Here is a 19,476-nt window from a genome sequence, read left to right as displayed (position 1 = left end):
TGAGGGGCCCCGGGGAAGACAGCCAGGCATGTGGGCAAGAAACTCTCTTGCAAGAGACTATTAAAAATGATATTGCCACTAGGTGGCAAAAAAATTAATCATCACAAAAGAATTTCTTATTCATAGAGAAGGGACCACCAAGTAAAGGGTGTTACGAGGGCCCACTCAGGATGGGAGACGTGGACTGAAAATAGACTATAAACTGAACATGTTGGCCACTTAATACCTCTACTGCAAACCACAACACCCAAAAGGAGAGAGAGAGCAAAGGAAATGCTCTGACACAGCAGCGGGGTGGGGTGGAGGGGAAAGTGTGGGGTTGGTGGGAGGGATGCTGGGACCATTGGTGGTAGAAAATGGGCACTGGTGGAGGGATGGGTACTTGATCATTGTATGACTGAAACTCAGGCACGCAAGTTTGTAAGTCTGTCACTGTACCTCACAGTGATTAACTAATAAAAAATTTTTTAAAAAAAGAATATCTTATTCATCATTTACATTCACCACAACTTAAATCTAAATTTGTAATTTAAAAAATTAATATGTATATATACATTAGGTCATATTATACTTGATAGGCTAAATTATATTTAAGTTATCTTAGAAGTTGTTCTACTTCATCACTTATTAATGTATTTGACCATTCATAATATGCATCAAACCGCTTTTAATGGATAAATACGTGCAAGAGTATGGCTATTTAAATTAATTTTGTCATTCCCTAATTGATTTTTGTGGGCCTTTCAGATTGTGTCAGAGTATTTGCCTGTACTAGCAATACTGGATTATTGTATACACATCCATACATATGTTTACAGTATTTAGTATGTTAGCTAAATCTGCAAGGAGATAGAAGATTGATGTGGATATTCTGGGTATCTGGGGCATGAGAGATAGTACAAGATTTATAGTGCTTGTCCTGCATTTAGCCACTCCGTTTTTGATCCCTACCACTCTGAATGGGCGGGAGCGATAGCACATCAGTTGGGCGTTCGCCTTTCACATGGCCAACCCGTGTTCGATTCTTCTGCCCCTCTCGGAGAGCCCGGCAAGCTACCGAGAGTATCGAGCCCGCTCGGCAGAGCTTGGCAAGCTACCCGTGCATATTGGATATGCCAAAAACAGTAACAATAAGTCTCTCAATGAGAGACGTTACTGGTGCCCGCTCGAATAAATCGATGAGCAATGGGATGACAGTGACCACTCTGAACGACCTCCTGAGCACCATAGCAAGAAGTAAGCTTTGAGTATCGCTGGGTACTATTTCCCAATGAAAAACAAAACAAAACAGCCCAAATAAATGGTGGCTTTCATTTTCACAAGATATTTCCAAACTGCATTTCAGAGAAGTCTGCCCTCTCTGGAATAACATTTCTGAGTCTTCTAAGGCTTTTCAGCATTGGATGCTGTCACATTTTATCATAGCCATCTGCTACAAAATATTTATCTTTCAATTTAATTTACATTAATTTTTTACTGAAGTTAAACACTTGGGAGAGGGGGACAGCACATGTGATAGAGCTCAAGGCTTACTCCTGGCTCTGTGCTCAGGGATCACAGAAGGATCCTGGCAGAGGTCAGGGGTCACCCTTCCTGATGTAATGTCTCTCCAACCCCAGTGAAGTTAAACTTTAAAAAAAAAAATCTGTACTTCCTGTGAATTTGTAGCTCTCTCGTTTTTCCTGTTGAGTAAATGGTCTTATTCATATCAATTGATTGATATAAACTACCTATAGATTCGTAATATTTTCCTATTGTCATTTGAAATGCAAATATTTTTCCTAGGTCTTCATTTATGTTTCTTTTTTTAATATTTACTTTCCTGGATTATTTGATTATAGTTATATTTTATCTAATAGTGTTTGAGTTCTAGGTTTTATGACTATCATAGAAATTAGGTTTTATTCTTTTTTTTCTGAGAAGCTGAAACAAATACTTTAACAAAAAGATTAGCATAAAACTTAGTGTCATAAGTAAATAAACATGATTGAATTTCAAGGTACCATTTACATTCTTATTACATTTGGGGGTTCAAGTTGTTTTGTTTTGTTTTGTTTTGTTTTGTTTTGTTTGGGGGTTGGTTCTGAGGCTACACCCAGGAGTGTTTATGGTTTACTCCTGGTTCTGTGCTTAGTGATTCACTTCTGGCAAAGCTCAGGGACCATGTGAGGTGCAGGTGATTCCAACCAAAGTCAGCCATGTGCAAGACAAGTGCCTGAACCCGTGAACCATCACATTGGTCCTGGATCTATTGTTTTCTTAAAGAGAAACAGGTATTTAATTTAACAGACTTTTCATTGTCCTCGCAATACTGCTTCATCATTATTCCACAAGTGTTCACAGTGATTTCAATTCTCGAGGATTCCCTATATTTTTCTCTTTGTGTTTTAATTTCATCCTTGTGTTAGCCTTAAAATAAATCTTTAAATTTTCACAAAGTAGGACTTTGTTATTCTTCTAAGACTTTGTTATTCAACCTCTAATCTTGATATTGTTGTCTTCCTACATTAATTCTAGTCTTCTAGTAATTTCCATCAAAAATCAAATAATATATCTACTCTCCCACAGTTTTGAATTATTAATTCTAAAAAGTACTTCTCATTTTTTTAAGTCCTTTCAGTGTGCAAAGCATCAAACAACATGTGTTAGAACAATCTTAAATCCTCACAGTTCATAAGGAGGCATTAGTGTGTGTACACGTAAAGAAACGGATGACAGACTGGATAAGGAGAAACCCTTCTAGGGCCTGCAGTTCAGGAGTTTGTTGCCAGATTTCTATTTTGTTATTCTAAAACCTTCATTTGTTGCTTACAATTTTCTTAGACAGGCTGTTATCTAGTATATTACAACTTTTCTTTCCTCCTGCTCTCCTGTGTCATTTTTTCAAGACTGCTAGGAGAAAGGGAGAGTATCTTGATCCTCATACCTGACTTTCTGATGTCACTATCATGGTCACCGTTATTCATATTAATAGTACGCTGCCTATTGGATTTCTTTCTACTCTCACCTCCTTACCTGTATAGACCTATTGACCTATTTCATCTTATGATCCTCATTTGATAGATGAAATGGGGCACAGGAATGTTAATTGACTCATTTAATATTGTATGGCTAGTGAACAGTAAGCTTTCATGACAATGCAGAAATTCTGGTTTCTGAATTCATATTCTTTTTATTTTAATTAATTAATTATTCTTTCAAATGTAGGAGTACTGCTATTTATTCAGCCATTGGTTAAGCTGATTGAAGTGGGCATGAACTCATCATTACTTTTTTTAAAAAAAATTTTAAATTGAGTATCTGTGAGATAGACCACTACAAAGCTGTTCATAATTGGGTTTCAGTGATGCAATGATCCAGCACCCATACCTCCACCAGTGTACATTTCTCACCACCAATACCCCCTGTTTCCCTAACCACCATCCCCCAAAACCCCAACCCCCCACTCCCAGTCTCCCTCTATGGGAGGCACTTTTCTTCTCTCTCTCTCTCTCTCTCTCTCTCTCTCTCTCTCTCTCTCTCTCTCTCTCTCTCCTTTCCCTTTTGTGCATTATGGTTTGCAATACAGGTACCAAGAGGTCATGGTGTTTGCTCAGGGCATTCAGTATTTTTATCAGGACAGTAGGCTGGAGTAGCTTTTAAACTGGGAGGCAGCTTTGGGGTGTGGATGTGACTGCCATGGCTTCTGGAAGTATGGGGAGGTGGGGAGAGGTAGCCCACCTTGACCCCGAGAAAGCCTGGAGATTTCAGTCACAAAATCCACATACCAGAGTTTTCAGCAGATTATATCTTGGTCAGGTCCATCCTGAGACACTGGAGTCAGGCCGAGGGAATGATGGCAATTTTAGATTGTGGGAGCAAGTAGCTGCTGGGGGCTCTGCTTAGCAGGTGCCATGCCGACCTGCCCCCCTCCGATTTAGCCCCATCTTTTCAGCCATGTGTGGATCTGAGATTAACTTCAGCTTTTGATCTCTTTCAAGATTTATTTATGGATCTCTGAAATAAGGCCAATAAATGAGCTTGTATAGCTGAGCTGGAGGTGGTTTGTGGACATGGCTCCCACATACCTAAATTTTGGCCACTTAATTTCTTGGTAAACTTGGTCCTAAGTTGTTTGGGTCTGGCCAAAGGCACAATGGCAGTGTTGGGGTATCAGAAGGACTGAAGGCACCATCAGGCTGCTGATGCACTCGACCTGCTGGCAGCACCATACCCCCTTGAGTCCATGTTCTTAATTGCTCTATAAGCATATTCTCAGTGTCAGAATTGATCCATCAAAGGGCTTTAGAAGTTTTCATCCTTGCTTTAGAGGGTCACACACTGACCCTCATCTTTATTAGAGATGGAGTTTCGAATGTTTTTGCAGCCAGGTTTCTACTTTATGCCTATAGGTTAGGTATAGTTGAGGTCAAAGAGCCAGTCATAGTCAAGAGTCAGAGAAACAAAATCTTTGTGTTTTTAGTGGGGTATTGTTTTGTTTTGGTTTGGTGGTCACACCCAGCAGTGTTCAAGGTTTACTCCTGGCTCTGCACTCAGGAATCACTCTTGGCAGTCCTTGAGGGACCGTATGGGATGCTAGGGATCAAACCCAGGTCTGCTGCTTACAAGGCAAACACTCTACCTGCTGTGCTTAAGCCCAAAGCAGAATATTTGACTTAGATTGTACTGCTCAAGGCTCATTTCCATGCTTGGGGCAATAGGGGTGGGACTGTCAAGCCAGGCCCTGGGTTTCTTTTTTTTCATCCACCTTTGTTTTCATCCACTTTTATTTCATAATGTACATGAGCAATAGTGATGTGGTTATGGAATAACTTTGAATATTCTCCTTTTTAATTTTGCATTTTTATTGAATCACCCTGAGATACAGTTACAAAGCTTTCATGATGTCTTTTCAGTCATACAGTGTCCCAACACCCAGCCATCCACCAGTGTACATTTCCCACCACAAATATCCACAGTATCCCTCCTGCCACCACCCTACCTCGCAGCCTGTATCTGTGGCAGGTGCTCTCTGTCTTTCTTTCTCTTTCTCTTTCTTTCTCTCTTTCTCTTCTTTTGGGCATTGTGATTTTAAATACAAATACTGAGAGGCCATTTGATTCTTTACCCACTTTCAGCACATATCTTCCATCCAGAAGGATCCCTTCCAATCATCATTGTCATAATGGCTCCTTCTCTATCCCATCTGCCCTCTCCCTCAGTCCTTGAAGCAGACTTCCAAACAGAGGGCCCTTATTTCTACTGTCTTTGGGTGTTAGTCTCATACTATGTATTTTTATATCTCACAAATGAGTGCAGTCAGCATGATACTCTCCATGTCCATTCATTCATAAGCAAATTTCATGACTTCATTTTTTCCACAGCTATATTGTATTCTGTTGTGTAGATGCACCATAGCTGCTTTAACCAGTTGTCTATTCTTGGTCACTCAGGTTGTTTCTGGCTACTGTGAATAGTGATGCAATGAACATACAAGTGCAGATGTCATTTCTGCAGTGTCTCTGCACTCTGGAGGTATATTCTCAGAAGTAGTATTGCTGGGTAAAATGGAAGCTTAATTCCTAATTTTTGAGGAATGCCCATATTGTTTTGAAGAAAGGCTGTACAAGCCAGCATACCCACCAACCATGAATGAGAGTCCCTTTCTCACCACACCCACACTAGCACTGGTTTTTCTTTTTCTTTCTTTTTTTTTTTGATGTGTTTCAGTTTCTGTGGTATAAGATGATATCTCATTGTTGTTTTGATTTGCATCTCCCTGATGATTAGCAATGTAGGGCTTTTTTTTTCACATGCCTCTTGGCCATTTGAATTATTTTTTTTTTTTTGCAGAAGTTTTTGTTCATTTCTTCTCTCCATTTTTTGATGGGGTTGGATTTTTTTATTTTAAAGTTCTTTTATATCTTGAATGCCTTTTATATCTAGAATATTAACCCCATATCTTATGGATATTGGGAAACTAATTTTTTCCAATCTGTGAGCTGTCTGTATCTTGGTCACAGTTTCTTTTGAGGTGCAGAAGCTTCTTAGCTTAATGTAGTCCAATTTGCTTATCTTTACTTCCACTTGCTTGGTCAGTGGTTTTTCATCTTTAAGGATATCTTTAGCTGAATTATTATTATTATTATTATCATCATTATTTTTCTTTTTGGTGTACACCTGGGATGCTCAGGGGTTAGTCCCGGCTTTGCACTCAGGATCACTTCTGGCAGTGCTTGGGGGGACCATATGGGATGCCAGGGACTAAACCCAGGTCGTCCGTGTGCAAGGCAAGTGCCCTGCCCACTGTACTATATATAGCTCTGGCCCTAAGTTTGAATATTCTTGACTTAAAGATTAAGTCAGTTAGTTCTGGGTTAGCTTCTGACTTTTTGTAGAACTCTGTGAAAACCAGGAAACTACATTTAGACCAATCTGTATTCTCTACTGGTGCTTCTTTAGCTGGGGCATGCATCTGGATTACTTAAGGATCCCATGAAAAGGCAGACTCACCTCAGGTTGGTATATCCCAAGATTTGAGTTACTGTCAAGATCCTGGGGCATACTAATGCTGCTGGTTTAGGTATTTTGTGTAACAAAGGCCTGAGTGCTGTTATCTTAGAAATTACTTTAAAGTTTGTTTTCTTTCTAATTGCAAACTCTCTCAAACCTATATTTAGAAAATAGAACACTAGCCATAATGTTCCATTTATTTCAGATTACTCTTTAAATAAAAGGGTTATTTCCTACCCATGCTTTCTTTCTTTCTCAGTGTAATCGCTTTCCTGGAATTAGTATGTGGTGATCCAGAATATGTTTTCATGCCATTACTGCTTATGAATGACCCATCAGTTACACTGTTTTGTATTTCAAAATGATATCTTGCTGCCTGTGTGGATAAACACATACATAAGACTTTCAACTTCTTTTTAATCTGTACAAGTTGATTTGTGACACATATGTTAACCATGCTAGACCCTCCAAATGTGAAATGAAACTACCAGTTTTAGAAAGGGAATTACCTCCTGGATTTGTGATACGCCTCTCCCATATATACTTACGTACACAGTCTTTCCTGAGTGATTAATATCTGGAGTTAAATTTAGTTAAATTTTGATATGTGCCTGAAATTGGTCTCGTGGTGCTGGAGTTTTATTTTATGACTCTGCCTCTGTCCTCATCACAACTACTCCCTCTCCCTGACTCCACAGTAAGGAAGGCATAGCTCTTGCATGAAGGTGGAGGAGGCAGCAATAGTGAGGGCAGACTGGCACATAATGGTGGTATTGGCCTTTTCTAGGAGATGACCTCATGCGCTGTGTGGACCTCTACAATCAGTCCCAGTCCAAGTGGTTTGAGGAGATGGTAACGACTACCTTGGTGAGTGACCAGCTGTGTGTAGCAGTGTTATGCAGACTCTGATGCTCGTGCAGTCTAATGCGTGGGGGAAGCTGGAGGGCATACAGAAGAGGAGTGTTGACTCTGGAAGACCATTAAATCTTGAGTTTGGCTCAGAATCTCACCTCTGAGCCAGTCTGTGTGAATCAGATCATTACTCTGATTCATCCTAGCTGTAAGCACATGAGCAAGGGTCAGATTATGCTCTCTTTTCTTAGGCTATCCCCTGACAATTCTGTGTCAACTGAGGATGTCCCTATCCAGGTAGATAGTGGTCCCTTTAGAATAAATGGTCAAGTTGTATGAATAGTGAGCCTCTTCACTTGCAAAAGGGCTACATCTTGGCACATTATCCATCCATTTTGGGGGTCACCCACATCTCAACTTGAGGTGTAATTCTTTTATTTCTTTTATGGTGCATCCTCTGTCTTGGGGGTCACCTGAATTTCAATTTGACATGTGTACTCATGCTATCTCCCAGTTGTGTTTCTTCTCACCTGGTAGATCTTTAAATATAATTAATTTAAAGTAAACTGTAAACTATTTTACTATAAAAACAAGTTACAAATTTTAAATAGGACATCCTTTCAAGTGAATAATTGAGTACATTTAGGATATCTAAATGGAAGAAATGTGGAGTCTTCTGACCAGAGTACAGGGAGAATAGGCTTTAAAGCCCTCTTTTACTCTCCTGAGCATTTCTCCTATTCACTCAAGCACCTGCATTGTGGGACAGTGAAGTGTTGTTTGCATTTGGGCTAATGGAGCAGAGAGAAAGAAGGCTGCATGTCAGGGGCTTAGCTCATTGTTCCCTATCCAAAGCTACCTATGTGTCCCATGTAAAACCCGCCCTCTCTCTCTGCAGGTGACAGTGCACCAGAGCAGATTAAAGACTTCTGCTAGCTTGGGTGACCTGGTTTTCCTCCTGGCTAATCTCCTAATTAAGCCTCCTGGTTTAATCCCCCTCCCCTGTTAATCACTTAGGCAGTGACCTAGTTGTGTACAAAATAGCAGCCTGATCCCCCAAATTGCAAAAGTGCAGCACTATCTAGAAACCAAAAGACAACTTTTCCACCCCACCCTTTGGCAGTGACCACCCAACTTTAGCTCCTCCCCCTTCCCTGTACTAGTTTCTGGTATTTCCCACAGCACTCAAAGTAGACAGAGGACAGAAAACTGTTCATTAGTGGCTCAGGAACAAAGCCTCAGGAGTCCAAAACACAAAAGTTCTCAGGTGGGTTCTATTTCTCCTCACTGTTAGGGAACTTGAGATTGTCTTCATTGGGGCAGAATTAAGGGCACAGTAGACTCTGGTTCAAATCCAACTCCTTGTCATTTTAGATAAACCATATTATCTTGTAGATGTTCATTTCATTCCCATTTGAAAATGTGGATTACAGATGGAACCTCTGTCTTTAAAATTATTAGGAGAACAATTTAGTGATGTTGATGAAGCTCTTAGCACCCATGTGACAGAACAGGTCAAGAAATAAAAGCTATTGTATCACCATCTTAACCTTCACCCTATATATGGAGAACTTTTTTCCAGACCCCAGAGGATCATATTGGATGGACACAAACATAGATAAACGTTGTGTTTTGTTTTTTTAATTTATTGAATCACCATGTGGAAAGTTACAAAGCTTTCAGGTTTAAGTCTCAGTTATACAATGCTCAAACACCCATCCCTTCACCAATGCACATATTCCACCACCAAGAATCACAGTATACCTCCCCCCGCCCCCCACCCCCCACCTCCCCAGTCCCCCATCCTGCCTGTGTAACTGATAAATTTCACTTTACTTTCACTTTACTTTGATTGCATTCAATATTTCAACAAAAACCTCACTATTATTGTTTGGAGTTTCTCCTCCCAAATTCGGACCTGCTAAAAAGGAAGCATTTGATAATTTGTTTTCCATTGCTGAGAATGAAGAGATATGAGGTTGAGCAGCCAAACTAGCGGCCACACGGTTTTGGATTTCTGTATTTTAGTATTTTGTTGTGTTTTATATAGAATTATATCCATTGTGAGAGGGCCCCAAATAGAAGGGACATGCGTGTGGACATCTGGTCTTTCCTCCTTGGCAGGAACTGGAACGACTGGAGGTGGAGCGGGTAGAGATGATTCGGCAACACCTCTGCCAGTACACTCAACTACGGCATGAGACAGACATGTTCAACCAAAGTGTAAGTTGCTTCCTTCCTTGGGCTAAGACCAGCAAGACTCCTAGGAAACAGGACCAGGGATAAGCCACCTGCACTACACCATGGCATATAAAGGGCCACTTCAAGTAACTTTACACTGGAGGGGGCAGTGGGCATAAGTCTGAGCCCACTAGGAAACATTTTAGAATTGAGTTATCCTTATTAATGGATAGTGTCTCGGGCATCCACATGAATACACCCTAAGCACATGAATTAGATACATGATGGAGTGTCCTAAGGAGAAAGAATTATGGTATAGTTAAAACATCTGAAGACATAATTGAGAATTTCTATTCTACCCCTTCACAAAATATTTCTATACATATTTAAATATCTAAGTTTATAGTGATAGCACAGCGGGTAGGGCTTGCAGCGCCTTGCATGTGGCTGACTCATGTTCTATTCCTCCATCCCTCTTGGAGAGCCCGGCAAGCTACCGAGAGTATCCCGCCTGCACAGCAAAGCCGGGCAAGCTACCCATGGCATATTCGATTTGCCAAAAGCAGTAACAACAAGTCTCACAATGGAGATGTTATTGGTTCCTGCTCAAGCAAATCGATGAGCAGTGGGATGACAATAATACAGTGATGCAGTGATAGTTCCACGTGACCTATTCTCAGGTGGTAAATGTAGGGACAAATGAAGGAAGAGTTCATAGACCTCAAATCTTTGAGACACCTTGCCTTTCACCACACACTGAGTTCTGTGGAGTAAGGTGCATCGAAGAAGCAGCAGGGTAGGGGTGAGAGCTCATGCTTCACACTATCACAGCCCCCGGACAGGCCTCTTCTGGGTTCCCCATAATCCTCTAGTCAGGCTGCCCTGAGCGTGCAACAGCTAGCAACATGGCTCAGAAAGAAGTGCCTCTGGCTTGACTAACACCTTTGACAGTGTCCTCTCTTTTTCATTTCTTATAGACAGTTGAGCCTGTTGATCAGCTGCTTCGAAAAGTGGACCCCGCCAAAGACAGGGAGCTGTGGGTCAAAGAGCACAAGACAGGCAACATCCGTCCCGTGGACATGGAGATCTAAATGGCATATGTGGTCCCAGGGGTACTGGGGCTGGCAGTCCCCACGGAGAGGCAACGGCTTCCACTTGGGATGTGCAGCTGCGTGACGCTCACTCCTCCCCTCTCCCCTGGTCTACTGAGAAGAAGAAAGCATAGGTTCCAGCCAGTGATTTTGAAACTGCCACCTAGACGGACCCACTGGGGATTTCCCAGTGTCCCCAGACTAAGAAGATGGATCCATAGCTTTGCCCACTCTCCCAGACCGAAGCCCCCCAACTCCTGTGCTGTCCTTGCCACGCTAACAACACTGAGAATGAAACTTTATAGTCTTTGCCAAGAAATGTAGGGGGTCTCCTCCCATGCAAGAACCAGTTGTGTCACAGGCCCGTGCCCTTGAAAGACCTAAGGCATCACCTCCAACTGGTCCTTTTGTCTCCGTAGCTCTCAAGGGTCATTGGCGGAAGGGCTCTGTCTCCAAGTCAAGTTTCAGTATCAGAATAATGGATAGGAGGTGCCACTCAGCTTCCACCCAGAATTCTTTGCAGTTCTTTCTCTGGGTTTTTCCCCATGCATTCTGGTAATCCATATCTTGTCTCCATCTGCCACTTTCCATCACTGGGGTCTTGAGAAGCAGTCTTATTCCTTGTCTTCCTAGAGTGACTCTGCCCAGAGAGGTCAGGATAGAGCTATCTTATTCAGCAGATTTACCCACGTCCAAGTATTGAATCAACTGATTAGAACTTGTGTTTTCTGTAATATCTGCTTTCTGTACGTTTCCGTACTTTGTTGGTTCAGGGAAGCTCCCTGCTCCCACTCCCAGACTCTCAGTAGAACTCGGTCAGCCTCCTGCAGGAGGTGAGTTGGAACAAGTCCTTGTCACTCCCAGATGGCTCTACCTGCTCAGATACAATGGAGTCGGGACTGCTCTCCTTTGTAGGATTTCCTTTACTGGCAAGTACTGTGCAGGCATCACAGATTCATGGTCACTGTCAGGTACCACCTGCCAGGGAGTGTTGTACCAGCGAGGCCTTTTAACTACTTCTGTGTGTTTAAGAGACCTGCACCAAACTTCTGTTTGGTGTTGGTATATTACCTTCCTCTTGCTTTGCATCTCAAATACTGGAAGAGCCTGATCTGAGTATGATCTGGAATATTTTCAGTACTGCTATTGGGTCCTAGCTCATCACTTTTTTCTGTATCACAGTAAGCATGTTCTCTTTCAAGTTATTATTGAGAATCAGTTTGAGGGAACTGGAAAAAGAAATAGATTCCAAGAGCCCATTTTCTCACAGCCTGAGAGCCCATCATTCTTGTTGCTCTTGTTTTGTGGTACAGGGGATTTTGCACCACAACTGTCAATAATCAGTAGCTACACCCAGTTTTGTATTTGGGGCTTGCCCTAGTAATGAAGTGCTGAGAACATCGTGTGGTACTGTAAAAACCTCCTGTATGCATGCATGTGCTTAGCTCCTTGAGCTATCCGTCCAGTTCATAACCCGTCTTTCTTCATTTTTCTCACTGATTGCACTGGATCTTGAGGTCTCCCATGAATACAGTATTCTAAGAGCGCTACCCACTGACCTTTCTCTAAATCTCCCATGCTGATTACTTGAATTTTTCAACACTTCTTTCATTGACTCAGAGGGACATTACCATAGTTTATAGTAGAAAGATAACAAATATCCTAGAGCAAGCCAAAATGTGCCACTTTTTCCTTCTTAATGAAATATCCCACACAGAAATGTGATCATGAAGGGATTCACTGTCATGAAACCCATCAGAATAGACCTATTCCTGGGTAATAATACTGGCTACCAAATTTAGGATATTATTTCTTGATTTCTTTCTTTACAATATGTAACCTGGTAGCCTGGTGAGCAACTTGATTTATGAATGATAATCAAACATGTAAAGCAATAGTATTGCCATTAGCATAGGTTTTTAATTTTTGGTTTTGTTTTTGTTGTTGTTTTCTAAGCCATACTTGGCAACGCTCAGGGACTACTCTTCAGTCAGTTCTTTTGAGTGACTTCCAGGCAGTGCTTTGGGTACCAGATGGGTACGATTGAATGTGGAGCTCTCGCATGCAAAGCAAGTCGATTTTGAGCCATCTTCCTAACCCTAGGTATTTGAAATATGAGAAGTCTCATTGATTTTGTCTTTTAATTTCCACCCAATAATTTCAGTTCCATGTACCTCATTATGACAAATGGTACTCTTTTGCTTCTTTTAGGATAAACTGGGGATAGGCCAGTCTATTGCCAAAGTCATTCTTTCCTCTCATTTCCTCCCCTCAATACTTTTCCTTCCCTCCTTTATTAATTTTCCAAGCACTTAGCTAAGGCAGAGCAGTGTGCTAGGACCTGAGAACAAGATAGAGCCTGTCATAAGGATAGATCATCATTTCTAATTTTGTAAACTTATCTTTCCAACAGGAATAATTCCCTTAGCTTTCATGAACAGATTCTCTTCAGACTTTAGAAGTACTATCTTATGTTGATTGATATATATTCATTCACTGAACTCATTCATTCATTTATTAAGTGGATACCTGGGACATGCTAGGAATACTAGAGACAGAGAGAGATGACATAAGGCAATCTATCAGTCCCCATTCTATCCATATATACAAGAAGACCTTTCTGGATAATGAGAATATTGCACACCTTCCCTACTTAACTCATGGGGAATATAGATTTATAATACACACTACCAACATAAGGCATCACAAAATGGAAGGTGGACAAGAACAAATATTAAATCACCTGGTTGCTATCCCTCAGGGCCTAATGTGTATTTCAGAACTTTTTGTTTTGTTGGGCCACACCAAACAATGTCCTAAGATTATTCCTGGCTAGATGCTCCGAGTCTGTGATCTTGTGACCATGTGGTACCAAGAATTGAAATGGGACTTCATGCATGCAAAATATGTGCTTAAGCCCTTTGAGCTATTACTCAAAATATGTGCTTAAGCCTTTGAGCTATTACTTCCTCAGCCTCATGTTCTTTTAAAATAAATATCCCGGCTTTACCTCAGGAAGAATGAAGTCCAAGGATGGGCATTTGGTGCCGTCAACTGACAGTGAATCACAGATAGGACTGGAGTTAAGAATGCAGACCACCCCCCACTTTTTAGCAGGAGTCCCGATTTGAATGCAGCTAAATTTAGTTGAAGTCTAGAACAAGAATTCTTAAGCTTTTCCCTCTTACTAGCCCTTTTATGCCTCAGAAGTTTTTACCTGACCCAAGTAAATCAGTATACAAAATATTTTATCAAATAAAATATTTACTGTTAATAATTTAAAAGTTTTGGGGCTGGAGCAATAGCACAGTGGGTAGGGTGTTTGCCTTGCATGGGGCTGACCCGGGTTCGATTCCCAGCATCCCATATGGTCCCCTGAGCACCGCCAGGAGTAATTCCTGAGTGCACAGCTAGGAGTAACCCTGTGTATCTCCAGGTGTGACCCAAAAAGCAAAAAATAAATAAATAAAATAATTAATTAATTAAAAGTTTAAAACAATTTTTTAAATGTTACATGACTCCATGTGGGATTATTACCCATCGTGTAAGAAGCAATGGTCATTTGATATAGCACCGTGGAGTAGCAAGCATACTTTTTCAGATGCTGTTTCATTCATGTTAAGATTTAAAGGGGATTTGGATGAGTTTGTTCAGAATAGGTGAATGTGGGATTTCTTGAGAATATTTTTGTTCTGTTTCTGACAACAACTGAGCACATTGAGCATGTCCTCATCTGGGAGACACTGCAGCATTTAGTTTTGGCTGTGAAAACCTGATTTAAAAATAAGTTGGTAAGGCAAATAAATGAGTTCATGACCGTGACAGCCTCCCCACTTCTTCCTCTCCACTTTCCATACTGCATTTAGTCAGTGTTATGAAATACAACTAACTGAGCCATTGAGTTGACAGTTCTGAAGTTCTCCCAGTTGAATCCCTGGTCTCCTTTCTGCCTTCACCACTGCCTGTTGGTCAGGAAAGAGTTCTTCAGTGGGAGATACTTCTCCGCTTATTTGGGCTGATTAATGACTGACACAAATAGAAACAACATCCACATTTATTAACTCTGGGTTAATAAATCTTCTTCTGTGAAGACAAATCAATTATTAGTAAAGCCCATCCTCGAAATTCAAGCCATAGAATTCAAAGAATGTCCAAGACCTTGGCTTGATGTTGTGCATGTCTTCCAAATCTGCGTGACCTTGATGAAAAGCATTTTAAACAGGAGTCAACAGGCCTGCATATGATTTTATAGGTGGAAAAAGCACTTTACAAATATTAAGTGGGGTACATGCTTACTTAACCAGGAAACCATCTTTCTCACAAATCTTCCCACCTCTACAATTTCCACTTCCTTTTTCTTTTTCTTCCCTGTGGGGGTAGAGGGGTGTGGATGGTCTTGGTATCTAGGGATCAGTGATACTAAGTTGACCAAGCTATATGGTTCAATCCTAAGCAGTATGGCACTGCTCCCTGAAACTTTTGGGGACTAGCAGGACTATCTGGTCATGATCAATGTCTTTAGGGTGGTTCTCAGGGAACTTTGAGGTGCTGGGGCCCTTGAGTATGAAATCCATGCATTCCTGACCTGTGAGCTATTTCCAGCCACCACGTTAGCTTCTTCTAAAATTGTTAAGGTATTTGATATACAGTATTGGGATTTATTTACATATAGAAAAATGCTTCCATTTGACGTATAAGTATCAGTGGATTTTAACAAGCTTCTAAGAATCATAATCTAATCCTGTACTTAGACCTTTTCTATAATGCCTAAAATGGAGTTACTTTGAAGTAGCCTTTTGGATCTGGTTTCTTTCACTATGTGTAATGATTTTGAGTCATCTGGATTTTGTGTGTCAGCAGAGAATTAGCTTAATCCTTGGATCGCCACATTCTGTTCTCCTCAGATACAGCACCCTGATTCCTTGCTTTCAAATGAGTGGTTTACTCTTTGCAGTTCCTAACTCCAGATCAGCTCGTTTGGGTGTCCATCACCAGTCTTCTGCTTCTCGTAGTTCCCAAGGCTCTGTCTTCAAATGCCAGCTGTGTTTACAAGTAGCTCTTGGGCCTCACACTTGCCTTTAGGGTTGATTTTAGTTTTTTGCCAGGGATTGGGAGAGGTGCCAACAGACTTTTATATGGCCTTTTACTTCTAGGGTTTTCTTTTTTCAACTCTTGCAGTCCTCAGCATTTTGTGAACATTAGGAAGTAAGGAAGGCACATGGATGTGTCATGGATGAGGCAGGGGCTGACCTTGGATTTATCACCACCCTTCTTATGTCTCTGTTGTTTCATCTGCAGAGTAAAGGTATTTGTTCTGTTTGTTCTAAGCCTCCAGTTACTATGACATATTTCCTCTCCTCTTTTCCAATTTTATGTTCCTGTGCCTTTGGGTATTCCTAGTCTGAGTCCCATCAGGACACTTTTTGGGCATTGCTCAAACATGGAATTTCCTGAGTTGTTAAGAATAAGATATCTTCTTAGAATCCACTAAAAACTTGCAAGGGATGGGACTGGAGCAATAGTACAGTGGGTAGGGCATTTTCCTTGCATGTGGTCAACCCAGGTTCAATCCCCCACATCCCATATGGTTCCCCAAGCACCGCCAAAAGTAATTTTTGAGTGCAGAGCCAGGAGTAATTCCTGTGTATTTCTTGGTGTGACTCAAAAAGCAAAAAAAAATTAAAAAAAAAAACTTGCAAGGGATTTACATCTACTTCCAAGAAGAAAGTATGTTTATATAATTTAGGTCCTTGCTCACCTGGCAGTTACAGTGAGCCTGGCATAGGCTATACCGCAAAGGTAGATGGTGACAGAGACAAAATCAAACCCAAAGAATGCCAGTAGACTAGGGGTGTGACCCTTAAAGTAACTACTCTCCTAGGATATGTGTCAAATCTAACACTAAGTAAAAACTAAGCCTGGAAAGCAACAGGCAGCTCTTCTAGAAAACTGAGAGATTCCTGGATCCAGGTAAGATGAGTAAAGTTAAGACATAGAGGCTGAATGCACAGGATCCAGTGATGGCAAGTGAGAATTCAATGCTGCCTAGACACTTTAGGGTTAACTGTTGCCAGAGAATTTTGTCCAAAACTCCTTCCTAAAGTATTGGGGTTTTTTTGGGTCCTTTCCTAAAAGTGAAGAATGTAATTCTTGTAACAAATGTGGTTAAGAATAATACAGGAGACAGAGCCCAGTGTTCTGTTTCCATTAAACCGCAACGCTAGAGCCTTTGGTGGAAGTTGCTCTGAGAAAGAAGGGCCACGATGCCTGGGATCTTTGTATGCTGTTCAGGGGATAGTAACATGTATGTTTGAGGAAAATTCTCAGTGGGATTGCAAAGGTAGATTGCAAAGACCCAGTGTGTATGGGTGCTGGGGACATTATGATACGGTGGCAGAAAGAAAAAACATATGGTATCAGGGTAAGAGCACTGAACTGACTTTGTTCCATTGTTTCACTTGTGCTGTGACCTAAAGATAAATGATAGCCTCTCCTGGACCCTGCCTACTAACTGACCAGTGAAGGCACACCTCCTTCCAGCATTTCATGAGCAGACACATCTCAGTAGCTGTGGACCCCAGGGACAGACATTTATGAGAGAACCCTGGGTGACATACATGCCAAATTTTCATTCCTTTCCATTCTATTCAAACTTCCACCCCGATTTTGGAAGAAGTTATTTATGGTAGCCCTTCCACAAACCCTACATCACCAGGCCCTATGAAAGTAGAATTTTCTAACAAATAAACTGCTTGATTGGTTTGTTTTCTGTAACTTTTGCTAAATACTTTATATATTTTTAATGTTCAAAAACTATGTGTCCTGCCAGCTTTCCTCATCCTGGTAAGAATGTGTTTACTTCACACCATTATATATCCTTTCATCCCTGGCTGCCTATATAAAAAACATAATAATAAAATATATGTACTATAATTTGTAGGTAACACTGTTGAAATTCTAATCCTTATGGAAGCTGTAATCCACCTATTCCCACCCACAATAATAGAATTTGTGTATATTAATATGAAGAATTAAGTGTTTAAAGAGTTTAAATTTTGAAGGTATTTGCTATAAATAATTGTTCTGCATTATAAAGCATTTTCAGGAAGTGAAATGCTCTTGCTTTATTTTTTTTGGCTTTGTGTGTGTACTTGAAATGCTTAGATTCATCTCATTTAAAATAAACTCTGCAGAGAAACTGGATCCCATTGGGTGACCCTACTTCCTGCAGGGCTGTCACACTCCTCTGTAAAAACAGTTTCAGTATTCTACCCATGTTCTCAGTGATGGTGGTTATTTTATTTTGATGACTTAGCAGAAGAACACAGGGTTTCTGGGTGTTATCAGTAATAGCTACCGTGCAGCCAGACTCCCCTTCAGGTTCCAGTCCTATCTCTTTTCTACTTTGGAGATTCTGGCCATTGTGTCTTTCATAATTCATTCTGATCATTCATTCAGTAGTTAGTGAGAATAGTTACCTCATGCCAGATACTAGGTAATGGGAACACTCACAGAAAGAAACAGATAACTAGGTCTGCTTCCACAACACTTACTTTCTTCTCAGGACAGACAGGGAAGAACAAGAGACATAAGACATAAGTCTGGAACAGAAAGCAACAGGAAGAAACTCAAAGGGGCAAAGGGGACCAATTATCCTAGCAGTGAGTGTAGACACTTTGCATCAGAGATGCTGACATTTGATCAAAGACAAAGATATTGAGAAAGTGCTGCATGTAACTGAGGGGAACATATTCTAGGTAGTAGAGGTTGTCAAGATATACTGCTTACTTGTCAGTGTGGCTGAAACAAAGATTAGTTTGATTAGTTAGCATCTGCAGGACCTGGTAGCTATCAAAGGCCACTTTTACTCAAAAGAAAGCGGGCAAAGTTGTAGAGCTCCAGAATGAGGTGTACATGCCCTTCCTTTGTTCATCTAGGGATCACTGCATAACTGGGAGAAGGTAGGCAAGGAGTCATGAAAGCAGTAATGTAGGAAGAAGTCATATTAACATAGTGTTGGAAAAGTGGTCAGGTTTGGATTGCATTTTGAAGGTCTCACCAAAATGGTTTCTTGACAGACTGGAATGGAGTATAACAGAAGTGGAAGTGCTAAGGCTGACCTCGAGGACTTGGGACCGAGCAAACAAAAGGATGGTTGGTCAGTTACTGCCATGGAGGGAAATGTACCCTTCCCATTCTCAGTCTCCCACTCTCCCTCTGCAGACCCTGTTTTCTCTCAGTGTAGACATTTTTTCGAGCTTCAGACCAAAGGAGAAAGGCGCGTCTTGTCCTTATAGTAGAGGACCGTACTTGGAGACCAGGGGCTGTGCTCAGGCCTAGAGTCAAGTTCCTGGCTTGAGGTGTTAACTGGCCAACCTTTGGGAAAATCCTGCTTCTTTCATCCAGGACAAGGCTAGGAGAGGGCCAAGGGGTGGGGGGACACGAAGATTTTCCAGTTAGAGTAGATGTCTTCTCCCCAGAAGCAGCACTCAGAAGTCTTTGGGGGCTTGAGGACAGTTTACAGCCCCAGTTCAGACTTAACAAATCCATTCACATACATCATATCCAGCAAGTTGTTTGACTTAGGCATGCAAACTCTTCCCCTGATCGAGATGTTTATTCAGGTTTTCAAACAAAACTTCAGACCGCAACCTCTCAGCAGCATCAACACAACCGCCTGCGGTCCCCTCCCACGGCCAGCCTCCCTTTGGCACAGTGACCTGAAGAAGGAGGACACTTTTAGACGGCTTCCGGGTTCTGGTTCCAGCCTCCTTGCTTTGGATTAGACAGGAAAGACTGAGAGAGGGTGGGGAGAGGGGGCGTATGGGGGGGGGTGGGGCGCTGCCTCTGTGTCTTTCCA

General features: G+C 41.4%; 1 protein-coding gene across 4 annotated transcripts in view; it reads left to right on the top strand.

Moving 5' to 3' along the window:
• The window catches only part of GAS7 (growth arrest specific 7), a 313,323-nt gene extending 295,504 nt beyond the window's left edge, over positions 1–17,819 (top strand). For all 4 annotated transcript variants that reach the window (XM_055141423.1, XM_055141424.1, XM_055141425.1 and 1 more), the window contains 3 exons: positions 7,280–7,359; positions 9,469–9,567; positions 10,503–17,819. In XM_055141423.1, coding sequence (XP_054997398.1) covers positions 7,280–7,359; positions 9,469–9,567; positions 10,503–10,616 — 293 coding nt within the window. In that variant the 3' untranslated portion in view covers positions 10,617–17,819. The remainder of the gene's footprint in view (positions 1–7,279; positions 7,360–9,468; positions 9,568–10,502) is intronic.
• Positions 17,820–19,476: the final 1,657 nt, after the last annotated feature.

Source organism: Sorex araneus, chromosome 6, assembly GCF_027595985.1.
Source record: "Sorex araneus isolate mSorAra2 chromosome 6, mSorAra2.pri, whole genome shotgun sequence".
Lineage (NCBI taxonomy): Eukaryota > Metazoa > Chordata > Mammalia > Eulipotyphla > Soricidae > Sorex > Sorex araneus.
The sequence above is the reverse complement of the archived record's forward strand: the minus strand, read 5'-3'. Positions and strand labels throughout refer to the sequence as shown.